Below are 27,877 nucleotides of genomic sequence, written 5' to 3' on the forward strand. Positions count from 1 at the left end.
TAGAGGTGAGACAACTAATAGGTATACAACTGGCGGAGATATGAGGCCACGTATTTGTTTGTATGGGCTCTAAGAACAACTCCAATCAGGGTCTTCAAATTGGCTTCTTCTCCATTTTGAGGCCACGTATTTGTTTTGGATGGGCTCTAAGAACAACTCCAATCAGGGTCTTCCCATCTTTTCCATTTTGAGGCCACGTAATTGTTTGGATGGGCTCTAAGAACAACTCCAATCAGGGTCTTCAAATTGGCATTTCTCCATTTTGAAGCCCCTGAGCCACTTTTGAATTCCAACTAGCCTAAATTCAAATCATTATTCATGTCTCTAAGACTATGCATGGATTGAGACAAGTGGAAAGAAGAAAAATCAATTTCTCTCCACTATGTTTGGATTGATGGGAGAGAACTAAGAACAATTTTGAATTTTTAAAATACCTTAAAAGTAATATAGGGGCAGAATTGGAGAGAAAGAAAATTCAGATATTTTTCTCTCCTCTTCTCTCCCCGCTTAACAATCCAAACAAGAGAAATGGAGAGAAACTCATTTATTTTATCTTCTCTTCTCTCTATCTCTCTCAATCCAAACCCTTGTTAGCAATCTCCCAGTTTAATTCTTGAAAAAATCATAATTTTTCATTTTTTTCAATGAAAGCATTATTCTCCGGACTATTGAACTATTATAAATAATTCACAGATTTTAAGTTTGAAAAGAATAAAACTTGTTTTTTACAAATTTTTATAAAACATAATGAAAAAAAAATGCTTTTATAACTCGTTGTATATTGCAAAATGTAAACGTATAAGTTGTGATGTTTAACACAAGTCGACTTTGAAGCGGCCATACTTCAAAATTTTGGAGGAATCCACTTTTTAATGTGACAAATGTCCCTATTTTATCAGTAAAAAATAATAACATGGCCCTCTACATTTATTTGAAATTACACATTTATTTTTCAAATTAATGATTTCTCTTGATTTTGGTATTCTTTTAAAAATCAATGGAACAATAACCTCAATGTCTTCATTATCACCACCGTCATTATTACCATCACCAATTTCATCAGCACCATCATTGTCATATGGCTGAATTTTTTGTTTTAGAAATTTTGAAATGAAATGGATAATACATGTACGAAGCATATGTTGCATATTTTTCATTTTATCAAAATTTTTGCCGAATTTTAAACTAGATTTTTGCAATCCAAACTCGAATAGAACTCGAATTTTTATCGTATTCCAAATTGCTAACAAAGATCCAAACACAACGTAAAAGAAAGAGAAAATCTAAAAGACAAAGAGTAAAAATTATGTTTTTGAAGAAAAAAAGGTGAGGTACGATAGAAAATCTGCAAAAAGGTGAATAATGATAGAGCCAAGGGTTTCTAAATCTCTCTAGGCTCTATATATGAAGCCGTGAACAATGATGTATTGAGGAGTCGTGCTAGAGTGACACAAGATTTACTGTGATTCTCACAATTCTGACGTGGACATGCATGCATAACCGTAGATGGTTTTTACTCGTATCGTGAGGAACCACATCTATGGTTATGTGCACATCCCACGTCAGACTTGTGAGAATCGCAGTAAATACTTTGTGTCATTTCAACATTTTCCTATATTGATATTGAGCCTCCGGTTTGAAACCTGATTGGAGTTTGTTTCAAAGGGCTTCCAATTTATAAATTGGAGTTGCTCTGTAGCTAAACCAACTATTAAGTTAAGGAAAATGCTGGGATGACACGGGGCATTTATTGAGATTCTCACAAGTCTAATGTGGGATGTGCACATAATCATAGACGTGTTTTCTTGTGATATGAGTAAAAATCATCTATGGTTATATATGCATGTCCACGTTAGAATTGTGAGAATCACAGTAAATCCTGTTTCACCCCAGCACGACTCTTAGGTTAATTGATTATGCAGACCAAAGGTCTGACTGAGTGGACAAAGCATGTTAGCTTTACATGGTCCACGCATAATCAATGACATTTGAACTAGCAACCTAAATAGTTGACCAACTGCGCTATGGGTCCAGCCCATATATCTCCCTATTTGCTTCATTTTAGATGTAACTGATGTTAACTTCCATTGTAGACATACTCAAGCATTGATTGTTGATTGAAAGAAAGATGAATGGCCATGTAATAAATATGGAGCACAAGTGCCATTTGATTGATTCATGTCTGGATAAGCATAACTCATGAATGTCACTTTAATTTTTACCAATACATAATAAAATTATAAATTTAACCAATTCAAAATTAAGTTATAAGTCAAAATGGTAAATCGATCAATTTTATTATTGGAATTTTGGTAAAATTCATCGTGCTTGGAAGAGAACCAATAAGTTGAAGGTGCCATGTAACTTGGTAAAATCTACTGGTGATGATACCATGATCCCCCCCACCACCATTGAGTTACTGATCTCATTAAAAATAGGCTTACTGATCACAAAAAATGTGTCGCAAGTTGAATAAAAGTTAGTATTAGCTTATCACGCCTTATTATATACTAAACAAAATAGTGTTCACATTAAAACTAGTAGGTATACTGTGTGCTTGAGAGAGTTACAAAAGTCATTATTAATGTAAGGTTGGAATTGTCTCTATAATTTATTTAAGATATTATGTTAGAAATTAAAATAAATAGAACATAGTCTAAAATTATAATGTGTTGTGTCGTTTAATGTACATTAACAATACTCGTCCTTCTTTCGTTATAATAGGAGTTTATTGTAATTTAAAATATTAACTAATTTGGATTTGCATCGGCAATAATCACAATTTTTTTGGATTTTAATAACTAGGTAAGGGACGCGTGCTATACACGTGCTAGCATGTAAAATAGCAAAGGACTAAAGGCTACTCAAGATCACGGGCTTTTACCACTGCACATTTTTTAACTGGTCAAAATAATTTTAAAAAATAAAAAATATATGCTAAATTATTTTGAATGAGCACCTTAAGGGCATTTTTGTCAATTAAAATAATAATTAGAAATATATTATGTAGGACCATGGTTACTTCTACAATTACATAAAATATTATTTTTAATAATATTAACAAATAATCTTTTTTTTTTATATATATACTTATCGTGTGTATCCTCACCCTTCGGATGAGACTAATCCCTCAATCGCATGCACTGCCCCCTCAAAAAGTCTTACATGCAATTAGTTGAGTCAATGATCAACCGGACCTTGGAGGGTGGCCCCAAGGAATTCATTGCTTTGTGGGGTTTGAACACTTGACCGACTCTTCAAAAGGAGCTTATCAAGGCTCATGCACGTTATTTAATTAATATGGTATAAAAACATTTTGTAATTTTAAAAATAAATAATTTGGATTTGCGTCGACAATGATTGCCCCTGTCTCATATAACAAAAAACATTTATCGTTGCTATTACAATTAGAGAAGGGGTAGTTGAAGTAGTTTGACACCAAAATTTAGTATCCAACAAATGCGCCCCCACTTTTATATTTAAAGTTAATATAATTAGAGTCATTTTGGTAAAAAATAAACAAAAAATACAACCTACGATAGTTCGTTTTCAAAATTACATTTACTATGTAATCTTTGAAAATCCTTTAATTAATATTATAAATTATTATGTTTATGAGTACATTTTTTTATAATTTTTAAAATAAATAAAATATAATCAGTTTTAATAATTAAAATTTCAAACTTTTGTGGATAATTTCTACACATTTTCTTGACTGCTCATCAGATTTTCCTGTTAACATAATATTTTACAATTGTTTTGTAGGACTTTCTGTCAACAAAAAATCACACATTTACCCATGTATTCTTAAGGGTCCTTCCGATGATTTGCACGTTAGCTCACTTACAATGTTGCAAGTAAGCACCTACATAAAAGAAAACTCCTGAGTTTTTATCTTATAATTGTTGTAATTACATTGTTTTACGATGATTTGTGTGAATGTATATTATTTTGGTTGCGATGATTTAGTTGAGCTACAGTAACTCCTATGAGACACGTCGGGTTAAGGCTCACTCTAACGAGCGATTAAGTCCATGACAATGGAATAAATAATTAAATTACATTTTGTCATCCTGATTCTAGTCAAATAAATCCTAATAAGAATCATATAAAAACTAATAAATAATAATGCTTCATAAATACAAACTCTATCTTAAGTAAACTTGATCTAGTCAAAATCCATCTTCATCCTCGTACGAAACATGAATTAGTGTATCGGAGTACATCTTATCATTTATAATAATCTAATACCCCATAACAAAATCACAGTGATGAGGGGAAGCTTGGCTCGTTTTGATTTGGTTATGCTAATTTCCTTGGTTGATTGCTCTGAAGGCTTGTTCCGATTGACTGAATCAGGAGTAGCTCCTTCCATTAGGTTGGCCTACTTCCCCTTTCCCACAATGATCAATGATCGATGTGAGTTTGAAAAATATCCAAATTCTTTAAACTTGTTGTCCTTACTTTGTAAGATAAGAATTGCTTTCGTTAAATATGTGATGCCAATGAACTAGATAGTTGCAAATGATTGTATGTTCAAAAATTTGTTGATAGATCGTTGTTGCCAAATGTGTCACCGATGAGATGTTCAATAATATTCTTGCATGTGTATAAGAGAAGGATTCACACCAAGGGCGGAACTGGGATTTTACCCATGTGGGGGCATCGTAAGAGTGGAAAAAAATTGTGAGAGCAATTAAGATTGTAATTTTTTTTTTTTTTTTTTTTTTGGGAACAACTAAGAGTGTAAAAAAATTTGTGCCACGGTAAGAGTGGAAAAGTTTTTGTAGGGGCAACTAAGAGTGTACATTTTTTTTTGTGGGGATAATAACGGCATATTTCTTTATCCCCCACTCTTATCTATCGCAGTAGTCCATTATTTCCTAGTAGGTTTGAAAATACTTATGGGGCAAGTGCTCCCATTGGGTTTAATCAACATGTGATCGGTCAATCGTGATCTCTGTTGGGCCTTAAAATCAGTTCACGGCTTTATGGGCCAATATCAATTTGGACCATTTAACAACCTGTAAAATTTGGTTGTTTTTTTCCAAATCCATTTTACCCATCTAAAAACAACCTGATTGGGCTCTTAAATATAGATTGGATTTATGTATGGGCATAGGCCTAGACAAAGACAATGGATTCGGGTTAAGGAGGTTTTAGGTCCACAATCTTAAATGAAACTGGGAACCATGGTTGGTTAGAGATGAAGTTAAACTAGAGTTGTTGATTTGTGGGATGCACGGGGAAGTCGGAAGTATGGAAAATACTATGGCCTATGGGTGATGTTTATGTTAACCTGTTCAAAGAAGATGTTATTAGAGCCCAAAACTTGAACAAAGATTAATGACTATTATAGTATAAAGAAGTAATGAAATTCAATTGATTCTTTTATTGTAATTAAATTATATGAATTCAAATAGAATTTAATACGAAAAAAGAAAAAATTTAGAGAATAGTGTTAAATAAATACAAACTATATACAGGGTAGCGTTCTTTTGACAAAATCATATACAACATTATAGACAGAGCTTCCTGTCTTATATTGGTTAACAGTTTCAGAATAGTCTGATTTTTTGTGAGGTTGATTTCTATGGTGAGAAAATCATCCTCATAAAAAATAGTCAATTCTGAAATTTCTAATTCTAGTTTATAAGTTAAAGAATCATGAAACGTCAATTTTTTACTATTAGTTTGTAATTACTTTTCATGGGGTTAGAAATTTCAGAATTGACCGATTTTTTGTGATGATGATTTACTGATTATAGAGATCATTTTCACAAAAAATCAACTCATTTCCAAACTTTTTTGCCATATAAGACAACTTTATATAGGATTTTGTCAAAACAACCTGACCCATATATATATTTTTGTTGATAATCGAATATCCTTGTAGGCAACGGACCGGTCTTGTATACAAGCTTTGCCCAATTCATAGATCATGGTCTTGTCCAAAGGTTAGTCCTAGGGCATGTGCAACGTTTGCATATCACGCACAACTAGATAAGTGAGGTTGCGCCCTTATGGGAGGCCCCTGAGGAATTAATGGTCATAGTGGGTATCAAACTCACGACCTATAAGTATTAAATGCTTATCGGTCCAAAATTTCCATTGAGCCATCCCCTTGGGGTTATTACAAACTATATCTAAGCAAACCTAATTTAATGAGAAACCATCTTAATCTTTTTTACCATATCGTTGTCGTAATTCCGTAAAAATATGATTTGGTACAAGAGAACACATTTCCTTATACTACGTTTGATATACCATCACTCTATACATAGGGCTTCAACTTAGGCAGGTTGGACCAGGTTGGGAATCAACTCGCGCCGACAAACACGAATCCGCGCCTTTGTCCAACCTGACCTTGGGCAGAAATGCTCAACCCATACCCTACCTAAGTCAGGTCATTTTGGTTGGTTATGTTTATACATCCCTCGTTAATACTACGTAATTTAGTATTAGTAGGGGTTTATATAAAGATAAGTGGCGTGTAAAAAACCTTAAAATTTACAATTATTTTTTATAAAAAATGTGATTATACATAAGATTATAAGCAATTTTAAAGAGAGAAAAAAATAATAAGATTAATTAAAATAACCATTTTTATTAATTATCACAAATCTTAAGAAAAGAGAAATATTTAAATTTGTAATATATTCATTATATGACAATATAGAATTACACTTAAAAATAAAAGCATTAATAAAGAAGATTGATTATTTATCAATGAAAATAATCACACATTAGTTTTGATACATACACATTGAAATATGAATTACAAGTGTGAAATAAACCATGTTAAGAAATATTTTTAAATTATAATCATATTAAGTTCGGATTTGGGCAAATCAGATTGGCTGATACGTATGCCTACGCCCAACTCAATTGAGTCAGAAATTTTTGTTGTTGTTACTTAAACCCGAGGTCGAATCCAAGTTAACTATGCCAAAACATGACCTAAGGTCGGGTTCAAGTTTTGCTTGCTCAAGTTGCAGTCCGATCTATACACCCCTTTTACATTTAAGTGAATATTTGCATTGTTCCTTATAATTTTCAGACAGACTCCCTCAACCTTTTTATTCTCTTATAAATTAGGACAAATTGATCTAAATATTCTCATCTTCTATCTACCCAAAAAAAAAAATAATAATAATAAAAAAGGAAAATTGCTTAATAAACCTTTGGAATGGGCGTTTTTTTATATGCATGTTGAGCTTGGTGCGGTATCATAACAACCTCGCACGTACAGTTTGTCTCTTTAGTGTTCCTCTACCCTAATTAAACAATAAACTCAAGATTGACGGTCCATGTCCAAACATGGAGATCGAAGATGTACAATTGTTGATCTCAACAATCAAACTTGATGATTGGATAAAAGGTTAATATCAATAATTTTAATGATGAATCTCATCAATTGAAAGGGGGTTAGGGGCATTAAGAAATAATTAAAAAAAACTTACTAAATAGAATATTAAGTTACCATGAAAAATTATGGGGATTTATAAATAAATTCTTCACCTAAGGTGCATTAAGTAATTTTCCCAATAAAAACTCAAACCAATCACTTTCAACCCCTTGTATTAAATTAATTTGAATCTATTGAACATCTTCATCAAGCCTTCTTCTTCAACCTATCTTAATCTCTCGTAGAAATTCCCTTTTTTTTCCCCCAAAACTTCCATCATTTTCAACTTAAAAAAAACTACCATACTTTGTATATTTGAATATTGAGGTACGGAGTACTTTAAAGTTGGAGAAGATAGAAAATATTTTATTTTTATTCTTTAAAGTTGAAGTAGACAAGAATCCCCAAGTTGGGTAATAGGGTACAAAATCTTACAGAGGTGGTTGAAGACAACTGCTTTTGAAAAAGAGTCCGACTAGCCTCACTAAGTAAGGATTTCACCCGTAATAAGGGTCCTTGGGCTTACCTCGTGACATCCAAAAACATGATCGGATGCCTTAAAGCAGTAGAGGAGAAAATTTCATAAATTTTGTATATATATATATATTAAAAAAAAATTATTTTTCACTATTGAATTTCAATTTTAAGTTTGGGAGTTATTTTGAAGTTCGGTAACTATCCATTTTCAAAAACCTTCGATCAAGTTTAAAAGAAATTATTATTTTATTTTTTATCTCAAATTTTCGATGAAACTTAGAGGTGATGGTGTTTGATTGTTGATGTGGTAATCCATCTGAGTAAAATGACCTTTAATAAGGCTTAAAATGTTTTCTAAATTAGTAAGAAAAATGTTTTTCTTTGAGAAAAAGTTAAAGTTAAAGATTAGGGTATTTAGGTCCTTTTACTTAATCTATTAGAAAACACTTCCGTCAAGGGAGACATCTCTAATATTCGCCAAAATATTGAGGGGTAGATCAAAATCACCCTAACAATTAGTTGCAAAAAGGTCTTTCCCGCAGAACACGTAATGAGAGATTCTGCAACGATTTACAAATGTCAGGTTCCTTCGTTGGTTTTTACAGTCACCTCCATTTCTCCCGCCTAAAGCTCGCAATTGCGTTCTAGGGTTTATATCCGTCAAAATGAAGAACAAGGTCTTCCCCATTTCAACGGATTTTCAATTTCGTTACTCACTCCATTGAATTTCGATTATTTCACTTCTAACTCTCTTCTTTTAACCTCAATGTCACACTTTCAATTTTTCCAGGAAGACGAAGATCTCTTGAAACAACTACAAGAAGCTGTAGATTCAGATCCAGACAACTCATCTCACCATTACAATCTTGTACGCTTTTGAAATAATTCTTCGATTTTTCAATATTTGTATATTTCGCGCCATAAAGTTGAAATTTTGATAGTTTTTCTTTATTCGTTCTTAGGGGATTTTCTTGTGGGATAAAGGAGAAGAATCGAAGGAATTTAAGGAAAAAGCGGTGGAGCATTTCGTTATCTCTGCGAAGTTAAACCCTAACAATGGCGCCGCGTTTCGGTATTTAGGGCATTATTATGGTCAAGTATCGATAGATTCTCAAAGAGCTACGAAGTGCTATCAGAGAGCAGTGACTCTAAATCCGGATGATTTCGAAGCGGGGGTTAGTGAATTGGGGGATTTTTCGTGCAATTATAATGAGAAAGTTCACACTTTTGTGTGTGTGTGTGTATTTAATGTTCCATTTTAGAAAAAAGTTAGTTTGAACTTGCATTCTCTCTTACAGGAATCGCTGTGTGATTTGTTGGACGAGGAAGGGAAAGAGAGCTTGGAGATTGCCGTCTGCCAGGGAGCTTCGGAGAAGTCGCCGAGGGCTTTTTGGGCCTTTCGGAGATTAGGTTACATGCAGGTTTAATGTTCTTTTCTTTATTCTAAAATTTCACTCCTTTCTTGTATAAATTTCCCACATTGAAACCAACTTGGGTACATGATCTTAATTCCACTTAAAACATTGCAGGTGCATCAGAAGAAATGGTCTGAAGCAGTACAGAGCCTTCAACATGCTATAAGAGGCTATCCTACATGTGGGGATTTGTGGGAAGTATGAATCCTTATTTACAAGCTGTTCTTAATGTCTGCTGTTTAGTTCTAATTTTTATTTTATTTTAGTTTGGTTTTCCTGCTTGGTTTGTTGAGTACTTCTTTGCTCCAATTTCAGGCCCTGGGTCTTGCTTATCAGCGATTAGGAATGTTTACAGCCGCCATAAAGGTAACGTTTTCAATCATTGTTGTGATGGTTGGGCTTCCTTTATTCCTAAACCTGAGAAACTCAATTGCTTTGGACAATGGATGCCTTTGTGATCACCGTTATTGTTATTGGGAGAACTAGTGATGAATTGTAAGTTCGATCGAGGATCCACAGACTCTTCAAGTTGATCATTGCAGTAATAGTGAAGTTCATGCTTTTGATGCAATAATGTTTATTTACCACGATCTATTGTAACAGTCGTATGGGCGTGCCATTGAGCTAGAAGATTCAAGAATCTTTGCATTGATTGAGACTGGGAACATTTTACTCATGCTTTGTTCCTTTAGAAAAGTAAGATTCATCCCTTCATCATACTTGTTTGTAGTAAAGAACTTGACTGTGAGCATGTGTATTGTATTCAACTTCTAAATAAGTTCAACCGTTGATATCTTACCCTTCTCCTTTAGAGTGTAAAAATTTGCAAAGCTCTGGAAAGTAGGCTTCAAATAACCAGTTGTTTCAACTTATGCCCTAATCTATCTTTTAATTCTTTAATTTTTTATTTATTTTTTTATTTTTAAGTTTTACTGTTGGTGAAAAGACTATGAGGTTGTATCCTAGGGTATATGTTTCAGTGTATGTAGTACTAGAACTAGATGATTCTTTTCTTGATTTTAATTTGGTAGAAAGCACTTGAATGCTTTGTCCTCAATTTGATTTATTCGGTAATGCATAATCCATTTGTTTGCTATGAAGCTTATCTTATTATGAAGATGCTTGTATGCACTTAAAATTTGGTTTTGGGTGGGTGGGTGGTGGTGGGGACGGAGAATGGGGATTTGCAATTGTGATTGGGTGGAATTTGTATTGGTGGGGACTTCTTGCATGTTTATCGCTGCGAATGTCTGTGTGGATGGTTTGGTCTGTGTTTGCATATCTACTTGCATGCATGCATGGGACATATTGTCTTTGAGCATAAGTTGCTTTCTTCCTTTAGGGAGTGGAGCATTTTCGGCGTGCATTAGAGATCTCACCTCAAAATGTAGCTGCACACTTTGGGCTTGCTTCAGGGCTTCTTGGTATGGCAACAGAATGTGTAAATTATGGTGCTTTTGGTTGGGGAGCTTCACTACTGGAGGTTAGTCTTCACGGAACTAGTTGATGTCCCTCTTTTGGATTTTACCACTTAAAAGAAACATATTTGAAAGTTAAGAAGTTTTCCTTGTGATTATAGGAAGCGTCTCTTGTTGCAAAAGCAAGTACCTGCTTAGCTGGAAATGCTTCCTGTACTTGGAAGTTGTATGGTGATATTCAGGTATGATCGTCGGTATTGTGTTTTGCAAGCTTCCTTGTCTGGAATTTGGACCTTGTGTAGAATATTTTTCGATGCTTTTATTGTTCTGCTTTAGTTATGGTATTCTTCAAAGCATGTGGTTGAGGTCAATGTGTGTTCCTCCTTGTCACAGCTTGCATATGCAAAATGTTTTCCATGGACGGATGAGGACCGTAGCTTAGAAAATGATGAGGTGGCTTTCAAAACTTCCATCCTTACATGGAAAAGGAAATGTTTTCTTGCTGCAGTCTCTGCCAATCGTTCTTATCAGCGGGCTTTGCACTTGACACCATGGCAAGCTAATATCTACATTGACATTGCAATCTCTGTGGATCTTATTAGTTCCTTTGAGGAGAGAAGTAAACCTGAACCTGAACCTGAACCAGATGCCTGGTAAGATCTTCTTTTCATTAAATGGTTTGACGTGGTTTTGCATGATATATTGTAATTGATTATTTTATTTGCCAGGGAGCTACCTGAGAAGATGTCCCTTGGTGGTTTGTTACTTGAGGGAGACAAGACTGAGTTCTGGGTGGCATTGGGATGTCTATCCACCCATAATGCATTAAAGCAACATGCTCTTATCAGGGGATTGCAATTGGATGTATCTCTTGCTGTTGCATGGGCATACCTTGGACAGGTAGTTTTCTATATGGTCTCTAATCTGATTCTCAGGACATTTGTTCTCAGGGTGAATAGCGTGGAAATCTTCCAATAATTGTAAAATGAATAGAAGTTATTTCAATTTAAAAAATTTAAATGTACTTATTTATTAAATCTTATGGTTGAAATATTTTTCATGATTCCTTCTCCATTTCCATTATCTGAGGTGTCTAAGTTGTTATTTTCCACAGATTTACAGAAAGGAGGGTGAGAAGCAATTGTCCAGACAAGCATTTGATCGTGCTAGAAGCATAGATCCTACACTTGCATTACCATGGGCAGGCATGTCAACTGATGTTCAATCTGGGTAAATGCTTCTGTCCTTTTTGTCGTGAAATATTTGATTTTAAGTTGTTAGAATGAAAAGTTTTATACATTCAAATATATTTTGAAATTCCTTTTAGAGGGTTCACACTGGATGAGGCTTATGAAAGCTGCCTACGTGCTGTGCAAATATTGCCTGTAAGTGATGCCACACCTTAACCAGCTATCTTAGAAAAGAAATATCAGTACATATATTCTGTATTTGGATTAATTTATTAGATTGCTTATTTAACTACATCTGTAGGCATGGAAGTCCTTAATCAGTGTCATAGAAGTACAAGAATCATGAATTATGTTAGTGTACTGATTTGCATGACTAGGTCAGTCCTAAGTACATTTGTTGGGGTGTCTGGAAGGAGAAAACTTCCGTGTCTGCAGAAGGAGAATATACTTTATATGAGGTCATCATTAGCACTTTAGGCTTTCTATTCTTTTGGTGTAAAGTCTTTACGGACTTTAAGGGTGTATTTTTTTATTATTTCATTTTTAGGTGGCAGTTGGTTTGTAAGTAGAGATAGGAAGATTGCATCAATAAAAAAAAGTAGGGATGGGCAGATTGTGCTGATTATCTGTTTTTTTATTTTTTCTCTTTGTAATAGGTAGGTCTGCTCAAACTCTTCCTAAAGAAATTATATATCTGTCATGTATACAATAGTAGGAACTATTTGGGAGCGACATACAATAGTAGAAGAATTAAAGATCAAGTAATTGGGAGAATACGGAAGAGATCAAGTGTTTGGAAAGCTAGATACTTGTCTAAGGGAGGGAAGCTAACCTTGCTCAAAAGCACCCTAGCTGGTATCCCGATTTATTTTATATCATTATTTTTCATGCCTAGGTGTGTGCAGACTAACATAGAGAAATTAATGAGAGGCTTTTTGTGGAATGACAAGGATGGAAACCAAAAACAGCATATGGTCAAATGGAAACTATTATGTTCTCCAAAAAGAAATGGGGCTTGAGGATGAGGGTCTTGTATCGATCAAAAAAAGGACGAGGGCCTTGAAAAGAACAAATCAGGCTTTGTTAGGCAAGTGGTTGTGGCTCTTTGGAGAGGAAAAAGCGATTTTGTGGGGAAGTATTATCAAAACAAAGTATGGAGAAAATGTTTGGTTGGGAAAGTGGGTAGCAAAGTCATCTTATGGGTGTAGTTTGTGGAAGGGAGTTCTAAAAGTTTCCCCACAATTTAATAGGAGGATCGAGTTTAGAGTGGGGAAAGAAAATAAGGTACATTTTTGGGAAGATAGGTGGTGTGGAGAATCGGCTTTATCATCACAATTTCCATCATTGTACGCAGTGTCTTTAAAAAAGAATAGTTCCGTGGAGGATTTTCGTAGTAGGAGTGGGCTTTCTTGGGATCTAGGTCTTAGGAGAGACTTCATTGGTTGGGAGATTCAAGAGGTTTGTTTGTGAGAAGATGGAAATCCCTCACTCTTCTTTTTGTTCTTCTAATTATTGCTTCTTGTTTGTCCTTTTCAGGGTCTACAGTTCAGATATTTGAATCCCCACTTAAAATGGTTCAATTCACTTATGATTTCAGGAGTCATTCAAATCCTTCTTTTATCTGTCTAAGTTGATTTTCCGTCCAATTGTCGATTTTGGAGAATATGTAATGAAGAAAAGTAAGTGAAGAATACCTTAGAGATCAATACATAGAAAAAAATTGAAGAAGAACTAAAAGAATAGAAGGAGGAACAAATAGATGATGAAAACTAAGGTTGTTTAAGTGAAAGTGTTTTAAAAATCGGCTCATGAGTTAACTTAAATATGTAAGACTCATTAGACAGGTCATAGTGGTGAAATTAGGTTCCGAAGCTTTTGGGTGGAAGAGTGGGTCGGCTAGGACATCGCACGGGTGTGGTTTGTGGAAAGATATTGTAAAGACTCTTCCTTTGTTCAAGGTGAAAATGCAGTTTGAGATGGGAAAATGTGATAAGGTGAGGTTCTAGGAATACATTTGGTGTGGTACTCACTCACTTAGTGAGGAGTTCCCATCCCTTTACTTGATTTCTTCAAAGAAGGGCTTACCAGTATCCAACTTCAAAAGGTTTGTAGATAGAAAGTAGGTTTGGGACTTAAGTTTCCACATAGCTTTTAATGATTGGAAATTGGGGGAAATCGGGAGGTTAATCGCATACACTTCGTCTATTGGGAGAGAGAATGGGAGAATTTGTAGGGAGAGCAAGGATGAAAAGGTATTCGGTAAAGTCTTTCTATCACTCTTTATGTAATGTTGAGGGGTGTCTTTCCCTCATGTCATTGGGGCCCAAGGGTTCCAATGAAGATAGCCTTCTTAACGTGGACCGCGGTACTAGTTAAAATTCAAACGGTGGACTTCTTGATGCGAAGTGGCATGTGTGGGGTTAATTGTTGCTTGCTGTGTTTGAGAGATGGGGAATTAGTTGACCATATTCTTCTCCATTGTAGTTTTACTTATGAGATTTGGGCACATTTCTTTAGATTGTTCGGACTTTCGACTTGCATACTTGAAATAGTTAGAGATCTTTTTGCTTCTTGGTTTTCTCTTGGCTACTCTATCTCAGGTGCGAAGAGGTCGTTGTGGAGCATCACCCCGTTTGCAATTTGTTGGAGTGTTTGGAAAGAGAATAGGGAAGATCGTAAGGAAACGATCTTGGCTATTTTGGGTCTTGTATTCTTTTGGTCCAAGGTTTTCGAGGAGTTTAGGGAGGTCTTCTTTGAGAATTTCATAGGCAATTAGGATAGGGTGTGTCGTATGGTTATTGAGTGGTCTCCTTTGTATAGGTTTTTGCTTGGTTGGTCATCTCGGCCGATCTAGCTTTTATTAATGAGTTTATACTTATAAAAAAATGTGAGGCTCATGAGTTAAAATTGCTATGGTTAGTATCTAGAACTTGATTCTTATATTGCATCAAATGTGTTTGATGAATTGTATTAGGAATTTCTCTTTCATAGCATATAACATGAAATTTTCATAGACAAATAAACTTTGATGTTCGAATGTCCAATATTAAAACTATTATATACCATGATTTTAAAAGATGCATCCTCATTTTTCATGCTATTGAAAAGAATACAAGGTTTCCCCTCCATTTTTTAAAACACTCCCACTTAAACAGAATTACTTTTTTTTACATGGATTTTCGCGTATGCGGTGAAGCTGCCATAAGTTGCCGTGTAGTCCGAGAAAGATATAGATTTGCTTTTACGATTGCTTCAATATTTTTCTTTCAGGATTCCACGCTTGGTTAATGCTCATTTCCGTTGGCCAATTTTGAGAAGTTGGTGGCAATTGCTTCATCGAGACCTTCCTTATTCGTTTTATATAGAGAAATGAAGATGCTATAAGCATTATAGCAATTCCCCATAGAGCAATTTTTTTTAAAGATAATGGAGCAGTTTGTTCCTCCGTTTCGGGTTTTTCTCTTTTTGGTTCCTCATCATTTTGTTTTTCCTTTTGGCTCCTCATTAATTTCTTCCTCCTCCTGTTCTTTCTTCTTTGATTTTTTTTCTCCCTTCTAGTCTCTAAGGTCTTCTTCACTTGCTTTTCTTTTATTACCTATCCCTCAAAATTGATGGTTGGACGGGAAATCAACTTAAACAGATAAATGAAGGATTTGAATGACACTCTCCTGAAATCATAGATGAGTTGAACCATTTTAAGTGAGGATTCAAATGTCTGAACTGTAGACACTGAAAATGACAAACAAGAAACAACAATTAGAAGAATGAAAAGAGGAGTGAGGGATTTCCATTTTCTCACATGCAAATTAAAGATGTTTTTGACTCCTAAATCTTCTCAATTCCATCCATATTGTGTCCCCTGAGGATGATAGAAGGGAGTGGAATGGAAATAGGGAGAAAAGCTTCTTAGTGCGTTCGTTACATAAATCATTGTTACCCTCATGCGATTTTGTCTTCCCAATGTCATTTGTTTGGTCTTCCCTAGTTTTGTCCATCGTTACTTTTTTCATTTGGATGGCCTCCTTAGAGAGAATCCTAACCTCGGATAATATTAATAAGTGTGGCATCTCCATTCCTAAGTTTTGTTCCTTCTGTAAGGCAAATGGGGGAGTCTTGGGGGCATGTTCTGGATTCATTGTTCATTTGCTTCTGAGATTTGGCCACACTTTCTATCCTTTTTCCATATAATTTGGCTTTTCCCACAATCTGTTTTACCTTTATTCCATGGATGAAGTTTCAATGTGTTTTCTATAAGGAAAAAAATTCTTTTGTCCATCCATTTGCGATTTGCTAGGGTCTTTGGAAGGAGAGGAATAGAAGTCTTTCAAGGGAATGAGAAACCAATATGTGATGCAATCTTGGACGTTCTATGTCTGTTCTTTTGTTGGTGTAAATTGAGTAAAGATTTCGAAGTGGTGTTCTTCAAGTACCTTGTTTCAGATGGGATGTGCTGTGTTCTATATAGTTCTGAATCTTCTTGTATTTCTTTGTTTTTCTGTATCTTCCTATGTTTAGTTTTTCTGTACTAAAAGGGGGTCACCTCGTTCTCCTGTTTTTTGGAATAAAATATACTTACACACATACATACATATATATAATCGCGAGGCGCAACATAACTTTGTATGAATTTTGATATTGCAGCTCGCAGAATTCCAAATTGGTCTTGGAATGCTTGCTGTTCGTTCCGGTCACCTTATGTCTCCACAGGTATGACAATCTACTAATTATTTGCATGAACTTGGAGTATGCAAAAAATAAATGTTCTGTATTTTTTTCTGGTTGAACAATTTTGGAGTTAAGGGATTTTATTTTTTGTATGGTTCAACTAGTGATTAAAACCTGCTGGTAATTGCTGTTACAGGTATTTGAAGCCATTCAGCAGGCTGTACAGCGTGCACCTCACCATCCCGAGTCACATAATTTGAATGGACTGCTCTCTGAAGCACGGTCTGATTACCAGTCTGCCATTGCTGCTTACCGGCGGGCAAGATGTGCCATTAACACCTTTGCCAGAAATTCTCCTAAATCCCGTTTCTATGATATTTCAGTTAATCTGGCTAGAGCACTTTGTATGGTAAATAAGCTCTTGTCAACATTTTGGTATTTTGTTTTTTTTTTTTTTATGCCAGTAAAGAGGCATATTTGAACTCAAAAAGTTTTACTGATTTTATCTACTCCTGTTTGTTATATTCTATTAAAAGCTTTTGTTTGGTGCAGGCAGGGAATGCCCTCGATGCTGCACGAGAGTGTGAAGGTTTGAATAAAGAAGGTGTGTCATTGAAGTAATTTAACATCTTTAGTTACTTGAACCTTATTCTGGCACTTCTTGTTCTTGCAAAATAATCACATGGCACAGGATTATTGAAATTTAGCTTGTGAATGGTGCATGTATATGTCATTGTGCACCCTTTCCTCCATTTTATCAGTTGCCACCCTGCACATATGCACACACACACACACACGCTTGATGCATGCTAAACATGGCTTGATCTTTACTGTCCACTAGATGGGTCCTCCAAATGGATCAGTCAAATACCCACATATCACCTCAATCATATACTCCTAGCCATTTGATCAATTATTCAATCTTGGAAAGAATATGGAATGGATAACATTCAATAAATTCCATCATTAGATGGGCCTCGATGTTGGAAAACAGCTCATACCAAATTGATGTAGGACTGCAAGGTTTAGATTTAGGGGGGGGGGGTGAGTTATAGGCTTTAGGGTTTTGATGGGATCTATACGAGGGCTAGGTTGTTGAAAATTTGGCTTTAGTGGGTCAGAAAATAGGGATTGGGGTTAGGTTTGAGGATGATATGGTTTTTAGTTAAGGTATGGTAGAGTTGGTTCTATGGGTCACTTTTTTGGGATGAAATGGGTTGGATGAATGTGGTTTTAGGATTTTCAAGGTTGGTTTTTTGTAGAGGAATAGGATAGGCCTTTAAGTTGTGTCACACCACTTAAATGTCTAAGTGTGTGAAGTTTCAACATGGGATGGACTTCATGGAGTTATTCCTCCAAAATAGAGGAGTCTCACTTTGAAAGGAAGCTATCAGATAACTGAGTAAAGTTCATTCATTCTATTCTATAAAATAAAGAAATAAATCATATTTATATTGGCTTGGAAAACTCAACTTGCCCAACAAGAAAATGAAACCAATGACAACCAAATACTTCTAACACCACAAACTATTTAAGCAACTACGAGGAACCATCACAACTCTAAAATTTGTTATTGACTAAGACGGTAATTACTAACAAAACAACTATTAAACCTAGGAATTTCTACATCCATGAAGGCCAAAGAAAATGGCTAAAATTTAGAGACGGAAAATTTTCGTTCAATCACTTTTTCATCTCTTTTGTCACCTCCTTTAAACTTCCCATAAACTTTTATTTGGGGAGCAGATGTCCTGTTTATATTGTCTTTCTTTGTTTTGTCTGCCTGCTTAAACAAAATTTTGACTGTCGATCTTCTTATCTTCCATGAAAAAATCTTGGTGAATTTTTGTGTGATATGCAAGAAGTAGAGGAAGTGTTAATCACAATATCCTTGATTGTTCTAGAGCTTTTGTCATTTAGTCTCATTTCTTTCTCTTGTTTCACATTTATTGGATCATCTTGACTTTTATATGATGGTCGGCCCAATTATGCATTTAATTCTAAAGGAAGAATCCTTTGGAGTTTTCTTCCATTTGCAATTTATTGGGGCATTTGGAAGAGATGAATGCTTTCTAAGGTAAGGACAAGATTGTCGTTAAGTTACTTCTCGATATTAAAGCCAATATGCTCTTTGGACTAAGTTGCATGAGGAGTTCAAGGGGATCCTTTTGATCCTCACACTTTTTTTGATAAGTTAAAATTTGACTAGAAAAGAAAGGGACAAGGAGTCCCAGAATTCAAACTAATCAAATGAGGAAAAAAAGAAACAGAGCACAAAAACCCCAAAGCAAAACAACTAATCTCCCAAATTACAAACGAGATCCCATCAGACTACCAAATCTTCAAAGAAAATCCCCTCAAACTCTTTAAAACCCTTTCCCCAGAAAAAAACAGCCCCAACATATCGTATTTGAGATCTTCATATGATCAACTCACCGTATTTGCTCAGTGGATCAACCACAATCGCTTTCATAATCCGGAACTCTTATATCTTCACCCCAAATATCGCAAACCGTGACACATTCAATACTTTTGGGTGTGCGTAATAACTCAAAGAACTAAATTTTTTAAAAAGAAAACAAGAGATTGTAGAAGAGGAATTATGGTGGTTGTTTAATGGGGGAGGCCCCTGCATTTATACTACAAATGAAATAAATAAAGTGGTCTTGCATGAGTGATACGAACTCCATAAGATGTTAATTTTAATAAAGAAAACTCCTCATAAAAATGCATGCATGAAGATGACGGGTTTTACATTTATGAAGAAGATTCCCTAAACTATTTCATTCAATGAGGAAAGACCCTCATATAAATGCATGCATATGATGAAGTGTTTCACATTAAAAAACTGCCATCTTATTTTATTTAGTGGGGGAAGCCTTTCACACGCATGTGTGTGTAAAATGTTGTTTCACATTAATGGGACAACACTTTAAGTTGCTTCAATTGACAAGAGATGTTTCTCATATACATGCATGCATACACTATACTAAATAAAGAGAACGTGTTTACACATTAATGAACAGAAAGCAATTCTCACATGTTCATGCATGCATATAAAATGGAGAAATCTCTCTCTCTCTCTCTCTCTCTCTATATATATATATATATATATAATAGAAGTTCTGTTTTTATTATAAATAATGAAGAAACCTCATATATGCATGCATGTTATTTCATATTTATGAGAATTTTTTTCCGATGAAGTCCCTCATAAATTGCATGCATATATGCATGTGAATACATAAGTAATGAGAAAAGCATTCAATTTCTTTTAGAAATATATATATGCTGTGGTTTTTTATTTATAAGGTCAATTAAATATCAAGGCTATAACGTATATATTTCAAACAACTTAATCTCATATTTTCCTTTTTGGGAAGGCGCTCTAGGGTAGACATGTCGCCGTAGCCCCATAACCGAAACACAATGTATCAGAAAAATAAATCAGCACATCTAATCGCATCTCGATCCTTCCACATCACTCAACTTTCCCTATTAAATGTTGGATCATCTAGATTGCCAAGATCACCAAGACTTCTTCCTTAATCTCTTCCATTCAGTTTATAATGTATGATACAGAAGTAGTTCGAAACTGTTTTGAAAATATAATATATGTATGTATAGTTTATAGAAAAATTTGATAAAAAATGATTGATCAGAAAATGTCTACTTGTTCGTCTAAATATCAAAATGTTCTTAGATATGGAAATACATGGAAATGGCTATCATGTAGAATTCCTTAATCACATCATGACATTCTCATGTGTTCATCTGGTCCCCAAAACACGTGGCATATTGGTCAATTTAAATATCAAGTTTTTGACGAATTAAAGGAACATAATTAGAATTCATAGGATCCCATATGATTCTCAATTCTCAGGTCAAAGGATCAATGTGAATACACAAAAATATTGTTCTATACCTCATCCACTGAGGTCAAAATAACATTTGACCAATCACGTATCTGGTAGGAGAAAATAAGATGCTCTTTTGTACAATTCTCCAATATGTGCCAGCAGATGCATACCGATGGGACCACCCTGCTCTCGATGGAAAAACTTGAATCTAAAAAAAGGGATCATCGTTCATGTGAGGGCTGGCAAAATGAGTTGTCCAAGCTCACTGCTATAGCCTTAGTTAAAATTTGAGGTTTACATGGATCCAGTGCATTTGGGTTTCCTCCATGGTCTAAAATCATCTATAATGTTGTATTAAGACCAAAAACACCTGTATCTCCTTAAGTACAAAAATTAGTTGCCCATAATACAGAATGATCGTATATATCATGTAACTTTTAATTATATATTTTGGGCTGCACCTTGAAAAGATTATCTACCTACCCAAATAGGGATCAAGCCTTTCATAGTTCATGGATGAAAAATAAACTATCTTTAATGAGTCAAAATTAAATTGGACCATGGGCCTGAAAATTTTCCATAATTTATATGGACATCGGGCCTGATTACGAAGTACAAAGGATTCCTTAAAATTCTGATTTTCTTCATCAGTTTTATGTGTGCAGCTTCAACTCAATTAGTGTGGTATATTTATCACCATGGTGTGGTTCATCTGAGAGATGCTCTTGATTGAGTCATATGTGCATGAGATTGTGTCTAGAAGTGAAATGGTAAATGAATGCAAAATCTACCAATTAAACCGTTTCCTTATGGGTAGTATGTGGGTGTATTTGTGTGAGTAAGTATGAGTGTAATGGGCAACAATGCAATCGTGTTTACTATATTATAATGTCCTTGGTTTTATATTCTATGCAAGTTGCACGTATTTATTGATCTGTACAATCATTCAATTGTTTTTTTTATCGGTAAAGTTGTCACTTAACCAAAATTTTGAGATAAGGCTTCAATGATGATGATGGTAAAATTCTGCCACTTCTTGTGCTTCATGTGGTTCTAAATCTCATTAATCAACTTATCTAAACCATCCTATGAATAATTATTTTCCAATGCCTTTTTGATGTTGAGGCAATTGGTTTGAATGGTGTGGATTAATTTTTTCCAAACTTGGTATGCTTGACTTGAACAAGACCGACTGAGATGTGATACCTGTAGGGCGAGTATTCCGATATACTTCTTATCCCTATTTTCGTTGCCTAAATCGATGGAAGTTAAGCTTGAAAGACTAATGAAGAATTTTCTGTGGAATGATAACAATGGTGGAAGAAAGTATCATTTAGTAAATTGGAAGATGACTTGCACCCCAAAGAAGAATGGAGGCTTGGGGATTAGAGGGCTAAGACTTACAAATAAAGCTCTCCTGGGCAAGGGGCTTTGGTGATTCGGGGAAGAAAGAGACAACTTGTGGAGGAGGGTGGTTCAGGCTAAATATGGAGAGAAGAGGTTTGGTTGGTATAGTAATGAAGCTAGAGGAACTTATGGGTGTAGTGTGTGGAGAGGTATTCTGAAGGGTGTTGATAAGTTTGATAGGGAGATTAGATTCAAAGTTGGGATAGGGGACAAAGTTAGATTTTGGGAGGATTGTTGGTGCAGAACTTCATCTCTGTTTACTCAATTCCCATCTTTGTACGCTTGCTCTTTGAAAAAAAATAACTCACTAAGGCAGTGTCTGATTCGGGGTGGGAACATGAATTTTTGGGATCTGGGATTTAGGAGGAATTTTAATGATTGGGAATTGACGGAGGTTACATATCTTCTAGATCTCCTTAATTTGATTCAATTCAGAGAGAACGAGTAGGACAGAAGGGAATGGGTCAAGACTAAGGATAAAAAGTTCTCTGTCAAGTTTTTCTATAATTGTTTGCTTCCGTCATGCGAGGTATCTTTCTCTCCATCTGTCATATGGTCAACTTTTGTTCCTTTCAAGGTGGCTTTCTTTTTATGACTTGTCTCTTTGGGTAGAATCCTAACCTTGGATAATTTGATCCGTCGGGGGTGGATTACCCCAAATTTTTGCCATCTTTGCTCGAGGGATGGGGAGTCCATCAACCACATTATTATTCATTGTTCTTTCTCCCGGGTTATTTGGACAATCTTCTTATCTCGTTTCCAAGTGGATTGGGTTTTTCCTGTATTTATCTTTGCGCTTTTAGAGGGTTGGGGTTTCAATATCTTCTATTATAGAAAAATGCATCTTTGGGCTATCCTTCCATTCGCTATTGCTTGGGGTCTCTGGAGAGAGCACAACAACAGGGTGTTCCATAGCAAGAAGAGCTCGTCTCACACAGTGATTTTAGAGACTTTGGGGTTTCTTTTCTTTTGGTCAAAGATGAGTAAAGAATTTGAGGGAGTGTGCTTCCAATTTTTTTTTTTTTAATTGGGATACCGTTTGTGACCAGTAGCCCCCAGCCGGGCGTGTATTTTTTTTCCCTTGTTTTTCCTTTTCTTGTTGTTTGGGGGCTATCTCGGCCTCCTATTCTCCTTTTTCTATTTATATTTATCCAAAAAAAAAAATATGTGATACCTGCATTTTGTTAAAGTTATATGCAAGTTATTGGAACTTAGCAAGGCCTAGATAACATGGCTGCATCATACCCTTTTCGTTGGTGTGAGCACCAATAGTGTGTTTGAATGGAATATAGCATAACAATAACACCTTCAGTTGGAATGGACTGGATTGTTGAGCCTGATTTTATACTTTATTTTTCAAACTTATTTTGTATTTTGTCTACATTCTAGGTCTGCTTGATAGCAGGGGCTTGCAAATATATGCCATCTCTTTGTGGAAATTTGGAAAGAGTGACTTGGCCCTCTCCGTGGCAAGAAATCTGGCTGCAAGTGTTTCTACCATGGACCAGACAACTGCTGCAGCATCCATAAGTTTATTCTTTAAATTGCTGTACCATATCTCAGGGCAGGAATCAACTACAACAAGCATTTTAAAAATGCCAAGAGAATTATTAAAGAGTTCAAAAATTAGCTTTATTGCCACTGTGATTAATGCTTTAGATCATGGTAATCGGCTTGAGTCAATTATTCCAAGTATTCGTAACTCACTCACATCATGTCAAGAAATTACTGGAATGCACTCTTTAATTGCCGTTTGCAAACTAGTAAGTTTTTTTTTTCTTTCCCTAAAACCATTCCTTTCAACTTAAAGATCTTTCCCTGATCTCTTTTTAATGCCTATCTTCATTTTAGGTTCTCTTGTGGGGTTTAAATGCCTTCCAAGATGTTAGGTATATGCGATGGATATTATTTGTCTTTCGGCTTTTGTAGGTGAGACATGGATCAAAGCAACACCTGGGAATTCAAAGTGCGGTGGATCATCTAAGAAAAGCTCTTCACATGTACCCTAACAGTAGCTTGTTAAGGTACGATCCTGTAGTAACAGAAAAATTTTGATGTCAGAATTGTTTGGTGGCTGGGCCTTTAGGCCTCTTCCATCTTCATAAGCACTCTGAGTCATCTTTCCTAAGGTCCAAATTTTGTCGTAAAATCCTATTTTCTTTTGTTTTATTGGCATTTGTTCATGGCAGGAACCAACTTGGTTATCTTTTATTATCTGGTGAAGAATATAAAGATACTCTGACTGCAAGAAGATGCATTGTCATAGAAAGTTTCCCGGTTAAGGAAGGTCTGAAAACAGCATATGAGATCCTTGGTGCTGCTGAAAACGCATGCTATATTAGCAGCATCTCCAACCCAAAGTTCTCTTTCCCAACATGTAAAGAGCAATTCATGCATGAAGCACCATCGATTCTACAATTGCAAAGGTATCAGAGCTTATTTTCTTCAAGCATCTGGAATCTATCTCATTGAAAGTTCTCATATGATAGTTTCTAAGGATTTTAAACAATACCATACGCTTGAATTTATTAAGAGAATAAGTTGTCTTGAAAGAAAATTTTCTTGTGTCTGGCAAAAATAATAGAAACGTGTCCGAAATTTTGGTCCTTATGTTTTAGTGAATTGAATCTGTGTGCTTATACTTGTGTTACCTTTTCTTCCCCCCCACCCCGCACACACACCCCCCCACCCACACACACCCATTTTTTTTCTTTTGCTTATCGTGGGTATCCCCACCCTTCACGTGAGAGTAATCTCATGGTCGCATGTACCACCCTCTCATAAAGTCCTGCATCCCCAACTGGTTGAGTCGAGGGTCTGGAGGGTGGCCTCAAGGAGAATTCATTGCTTTGTGGGGTTTTGAACACTTGACCTACCCCTTCCTGAGGAGCTTATCAAGGCTCAGCTTGCCACTAGTCCAGCCCCTCGGGGTTCCCCTATTTTTTTTGTTGTCTTTTTATTATTGTTCGATTGTCCTGATAGGATCTAATAGGAAAAATAAAATATTTAGAAGAATCCTATTACTGAAAAATTGTTACTAAAGGGATCCTTGTATGTGATTTGAGCAATCTGATTGATTTTTATAATTAAAAGATAGAGTAACTTTATTCTGTACAGTGATTTTACTCTTTATGAACAGATGGTTGCATCAAGAACCATGGAACCATAATGCACGCTACCTGCTTCTACTTACTGTTCTACATAAAGCACGTGAAGAGAGATTCCCTCGGCATCTGTGCGTTACACTTGAGAGGCTAGTTTGTAATGCTCTCACTAGTGAAGTATATTCCAAGGAAGATGTGTCTTATCAATATCAAAAGTTCCAGCTTCTAATTTGTGCTTCAGAGATTTGTTTGCAAGGTGGGGATTACAATGGCTGCATCAATCGTGCTATAGATGCATCCAGGCTTTTGCTTCCTGATAGCAATCTCTTTTTTGCACATTTGTCGTTGTGCCGTGCCTATGCAGTACAAGGGAATTTTCCAAAGTTAAGGGATGAGTATATAAAGTGCTTGCAGCTCAAGACGGATTATCCTATTGGTTGGATAGGCCTTAAATATCTAGAATCTAGGTACAAACTTGAGATAGATGTAAATGCAATAGACTTGAACTTTGAGGATTGCTTGAAAGGGAGCAATAGTTCGTGGAATATCTGGATGGCCGTCTTTGAGTTAGTGCGGGCTCAGCGCTCTATGTGGGACCAAGATTATCTTCATGCGGAGACTGCTCTAGCAAATGGTTGCTTGTTAGCCTCTGCTGAGAGTTGCCTCTTTCTCTGTCACGGTATCTATATCCTTATGAATTTGACTAACAATTTTATTCATTTGGTATTTAAAGATTAATCTAAATATTAAGTGCTCAGTTTAAGAATTTATATAGTGAATTGACTGATTGAAAGGGTGACCTGGTGTTTGAATTTATGTTTATTTTTCCAGCTTGCTAAACAAAAATAAATTCAGTGGGTTTTTAATCTCAGTTTTCAACACATTTAAAGTCATGTCCCTCAAGGAGCACCTCAGGGTGAGGTGTATCTAAAACACCCTGAAGTGCAGGTGAAAGGCTGTATACAAGGGGTCTTCCTTAGTCCAAGATTCATGTGTCCAAGTTGAGTGTTGGACCTTTTGACTGAGGCATATGCCTTGGTTGTATGGCCACATTATACATAAAAATATTTCAATAAAAAAGAAAAAAAAAATAGTTAATTGGAGAAACAAGGTTTGTTCCGTATCACCTAACGCGGTTGCACCTCAGCATATAAAACCACAGATTTTTATAAAGATGCAATATGAATTATGATCTTCCACGAAAGGGAAGGTGTGACTTTGGGATTGAATGGAGGAACGTGAATCATTCTTCCAACACAAGAGAGGATAGGGCTTTGATGTCGATGATGTTAGTGACAAATTTCCGGTGTTGGTGCTGCAGAAGTACGGAATTTTTTAGAACCTATGAAATCTATAGTAGCTTATGAAATCTATAGTAGCTTATGTTGATTCTCCAATAGCTTTTCTATTGTATGTGGAGAATTCAACAACAATAACAAAGCCTTATCCCAAAGATTTTGACTCTGCTGGACAAAATCCTGTTCCTCCATTCCCTCTGTTTAGAGCTAAACAGATGATAGTTGACTATCTCCCTGTTCACTTATAGAAGGTTTGTTGGTCTTCTATACTGGACTAAAGTTTGATGATACATGCACATATGGTGGTGCACCAACCATAGAAACCCATATGGATAAATGCATCACTCCCAAAATAGCAGAGTTTGTATATTTAATTGCTCCCCTTTCCCCCAACCCATCTAACTAAACGGTATATGGATTTCAACAGGGGCTATCTGTATGGAGCTTGCCAGGCAGCAAGGTGGTTCTCAGTTCTTATCACTTGCAGAAAGCAGCCTCTCCAAAGCTCAGGAGACTTCTCCAATTCCTTTACCTATTGTATCAACATTGCTGGCTCAAGCAGAAGCAAGCCTAGGCGCCAGAGCTAAGTGGGAGAGGAACCTCAGGCTTGAATGGCTATCTTGGCCACCAGGTTTCAATTTATTTCACTAATTAATGTTTTCTTTTTTCCACAGTGGCTGTGGTCATAATGAAATAGATCATGAAAACATTTCCCTTCATTCCTTTGCTCAAAGAGGCTGGAACTTTCTATCTATTATCCAAAAAATTTACCTACCAAATGATTCTAACATTCAATCAATTGTGTTCCCTTTGACTATCAAGAATAATATGGAAAGCTCCTTTCTACAATCTAGAAGAATTCATTGGATGGATGGTAGGGCCTGTTCAATTGTTGTTTTGGGTTACAGCTCATAATGAATAGTATTCTTCAATTAGAGAGAGGTCTAACTTGAAGGACAAATAGTGGGGAGAAGCCAAAGAATGGGAATATGAGATGCATTTTGAATTTTGGCTTCATTTTTCATAAATATCGTTCGTAGTTAATTGGATTTCTCATACTATATTTATTTCTTCTACAGAGACCAGGCCTGCGGAATTGTATTTTCAAATGCATTTGCTTGCAAGGCAGCTGAAAGCTGGGTCTGACTCTTCGTCTAGTGTGGGGTCTCATCAGAGCCCACTGAGGTGGCTTCTTCGGGCGATACATTTAAATCCGTCTTGTTTGAGATACTGGAAGCTTTTGCAAAAGGTGAGGGAGTGAGCGGTATATGTTTCCTGATACTGATATTCTATGCCTCCATTACCATTCAGCGGGGATTTCTGTGCATCTCTCAAGTGGTTGTGCTGCTCCCTTGGAAAATTGCTTTTAATCTCGTCAATGTTGGACATTTTGATCAACTTGAATCCAACAAGTGAAAATGGGTTGCTAAGCTCAAGAGTAAAACTTGCTGGGATCGAATCAAACATTGGACTGTTGATTTTATAGTTGAAGTTGAGGACTAGAAAATTGGTCCCACCTCTCTGTAAATTAGGTCAATGTATAACAGGGTGTAGTTTGTGGTCACTGAACAATTACTTTATAACATCTAATAAAATGCTTTTTAGGAATTCTTGATTTGGATGTTTACAATTTGG

The 27,877-nt window shown here is 35.7% G+C and overlaps 1 protein-coding gene across 4 annotated transcripts; it reads left to right on the forward strand.

The window, feature by feature from the left end:
- The first annotated feature begins 8,406 nt into the window (after positions 1 to 8,406).
- On the forward strand, positions 8,407 to 27,850 carry LOC147407775 (Tetratricopeptide repeat (TPR)-like superfamily protein). Of its 4 annotated transcripts, XM_086436523.1 has the most exons (22): positions 8,407 to 8,562; positions 8,676 to 8,753; positions 8,848 to 9,060; positions 9,184 to 9,306; positions 9,415 to 9,498; positions 9,616 to 9,666; positions 9,904 to 9,996; positions 10,643 to 10,783; positions 10,880 to 10,960; positions 11,112 to 11,371; positions 11,447 to 11,618; positions 11,833 to 11,948; positions 12,046 to 12,103; positions 16,550 to 16,615; positions 16,770 to 16,982; positions 17,126 to 17,177; positions 23,230 to 23,603; positions 23,770 to 23,864; positions 24,030 to 24,266; positions 24,980 to 25,623; positions 26,670 to 26,873; positions 27,322 to 27,850. In XM_086436523.1, the coding sequence occupies exons 1-22, from the start codon at positions 8,551 to 8,553 to the stop codon at positions 27,501 to 27,503; spliced, it is 3,549 nt and encodes a 1,182-aa protein (XP_086292649.1). In that variant the 5' UTR covers positions 8,407 to 8,550; the 3' UTR covers positions 27,504 to 27,850. The 4 variants fall into 4 exon arrangements, with proteins under 4 accessions (XP_086292649.1, XP_086292652.1, XP_086292650.1 ...); XM_086436526.1 differs by lacking the exons at positions 26,670 to 26,873; positions 27,322 to 27,850 and having other exon boundaries at positions 24,958 to 25,144; XM_086436524.1 differs by lacking the exons at positions 8,407 to 8,562; positions 8,676 to 8,753; positions 8,848 to 9,060 and having other exon boundaries at positions 9,184 to 9,302.
- Positions 27,851 to 27,877: the final 27 nt, after the last annotated feature.

The sequence above is a fragment of the Akebia trifoliata genome, chromosome 3 (genome assembly GCF_017979445.1).
Source record: "Akebia trifoliata isolate Shusen 1 chromosome 3, ASM1797944v1, whole genome shotgun sequence".
Classification (NCBI taxonomy): Eukaryota; Viridiplantae; Streptophyta; class Magnoliopsida; order Ranunculales; family Lardizabalaceae; genus Akebia; species Akebia trifoliata.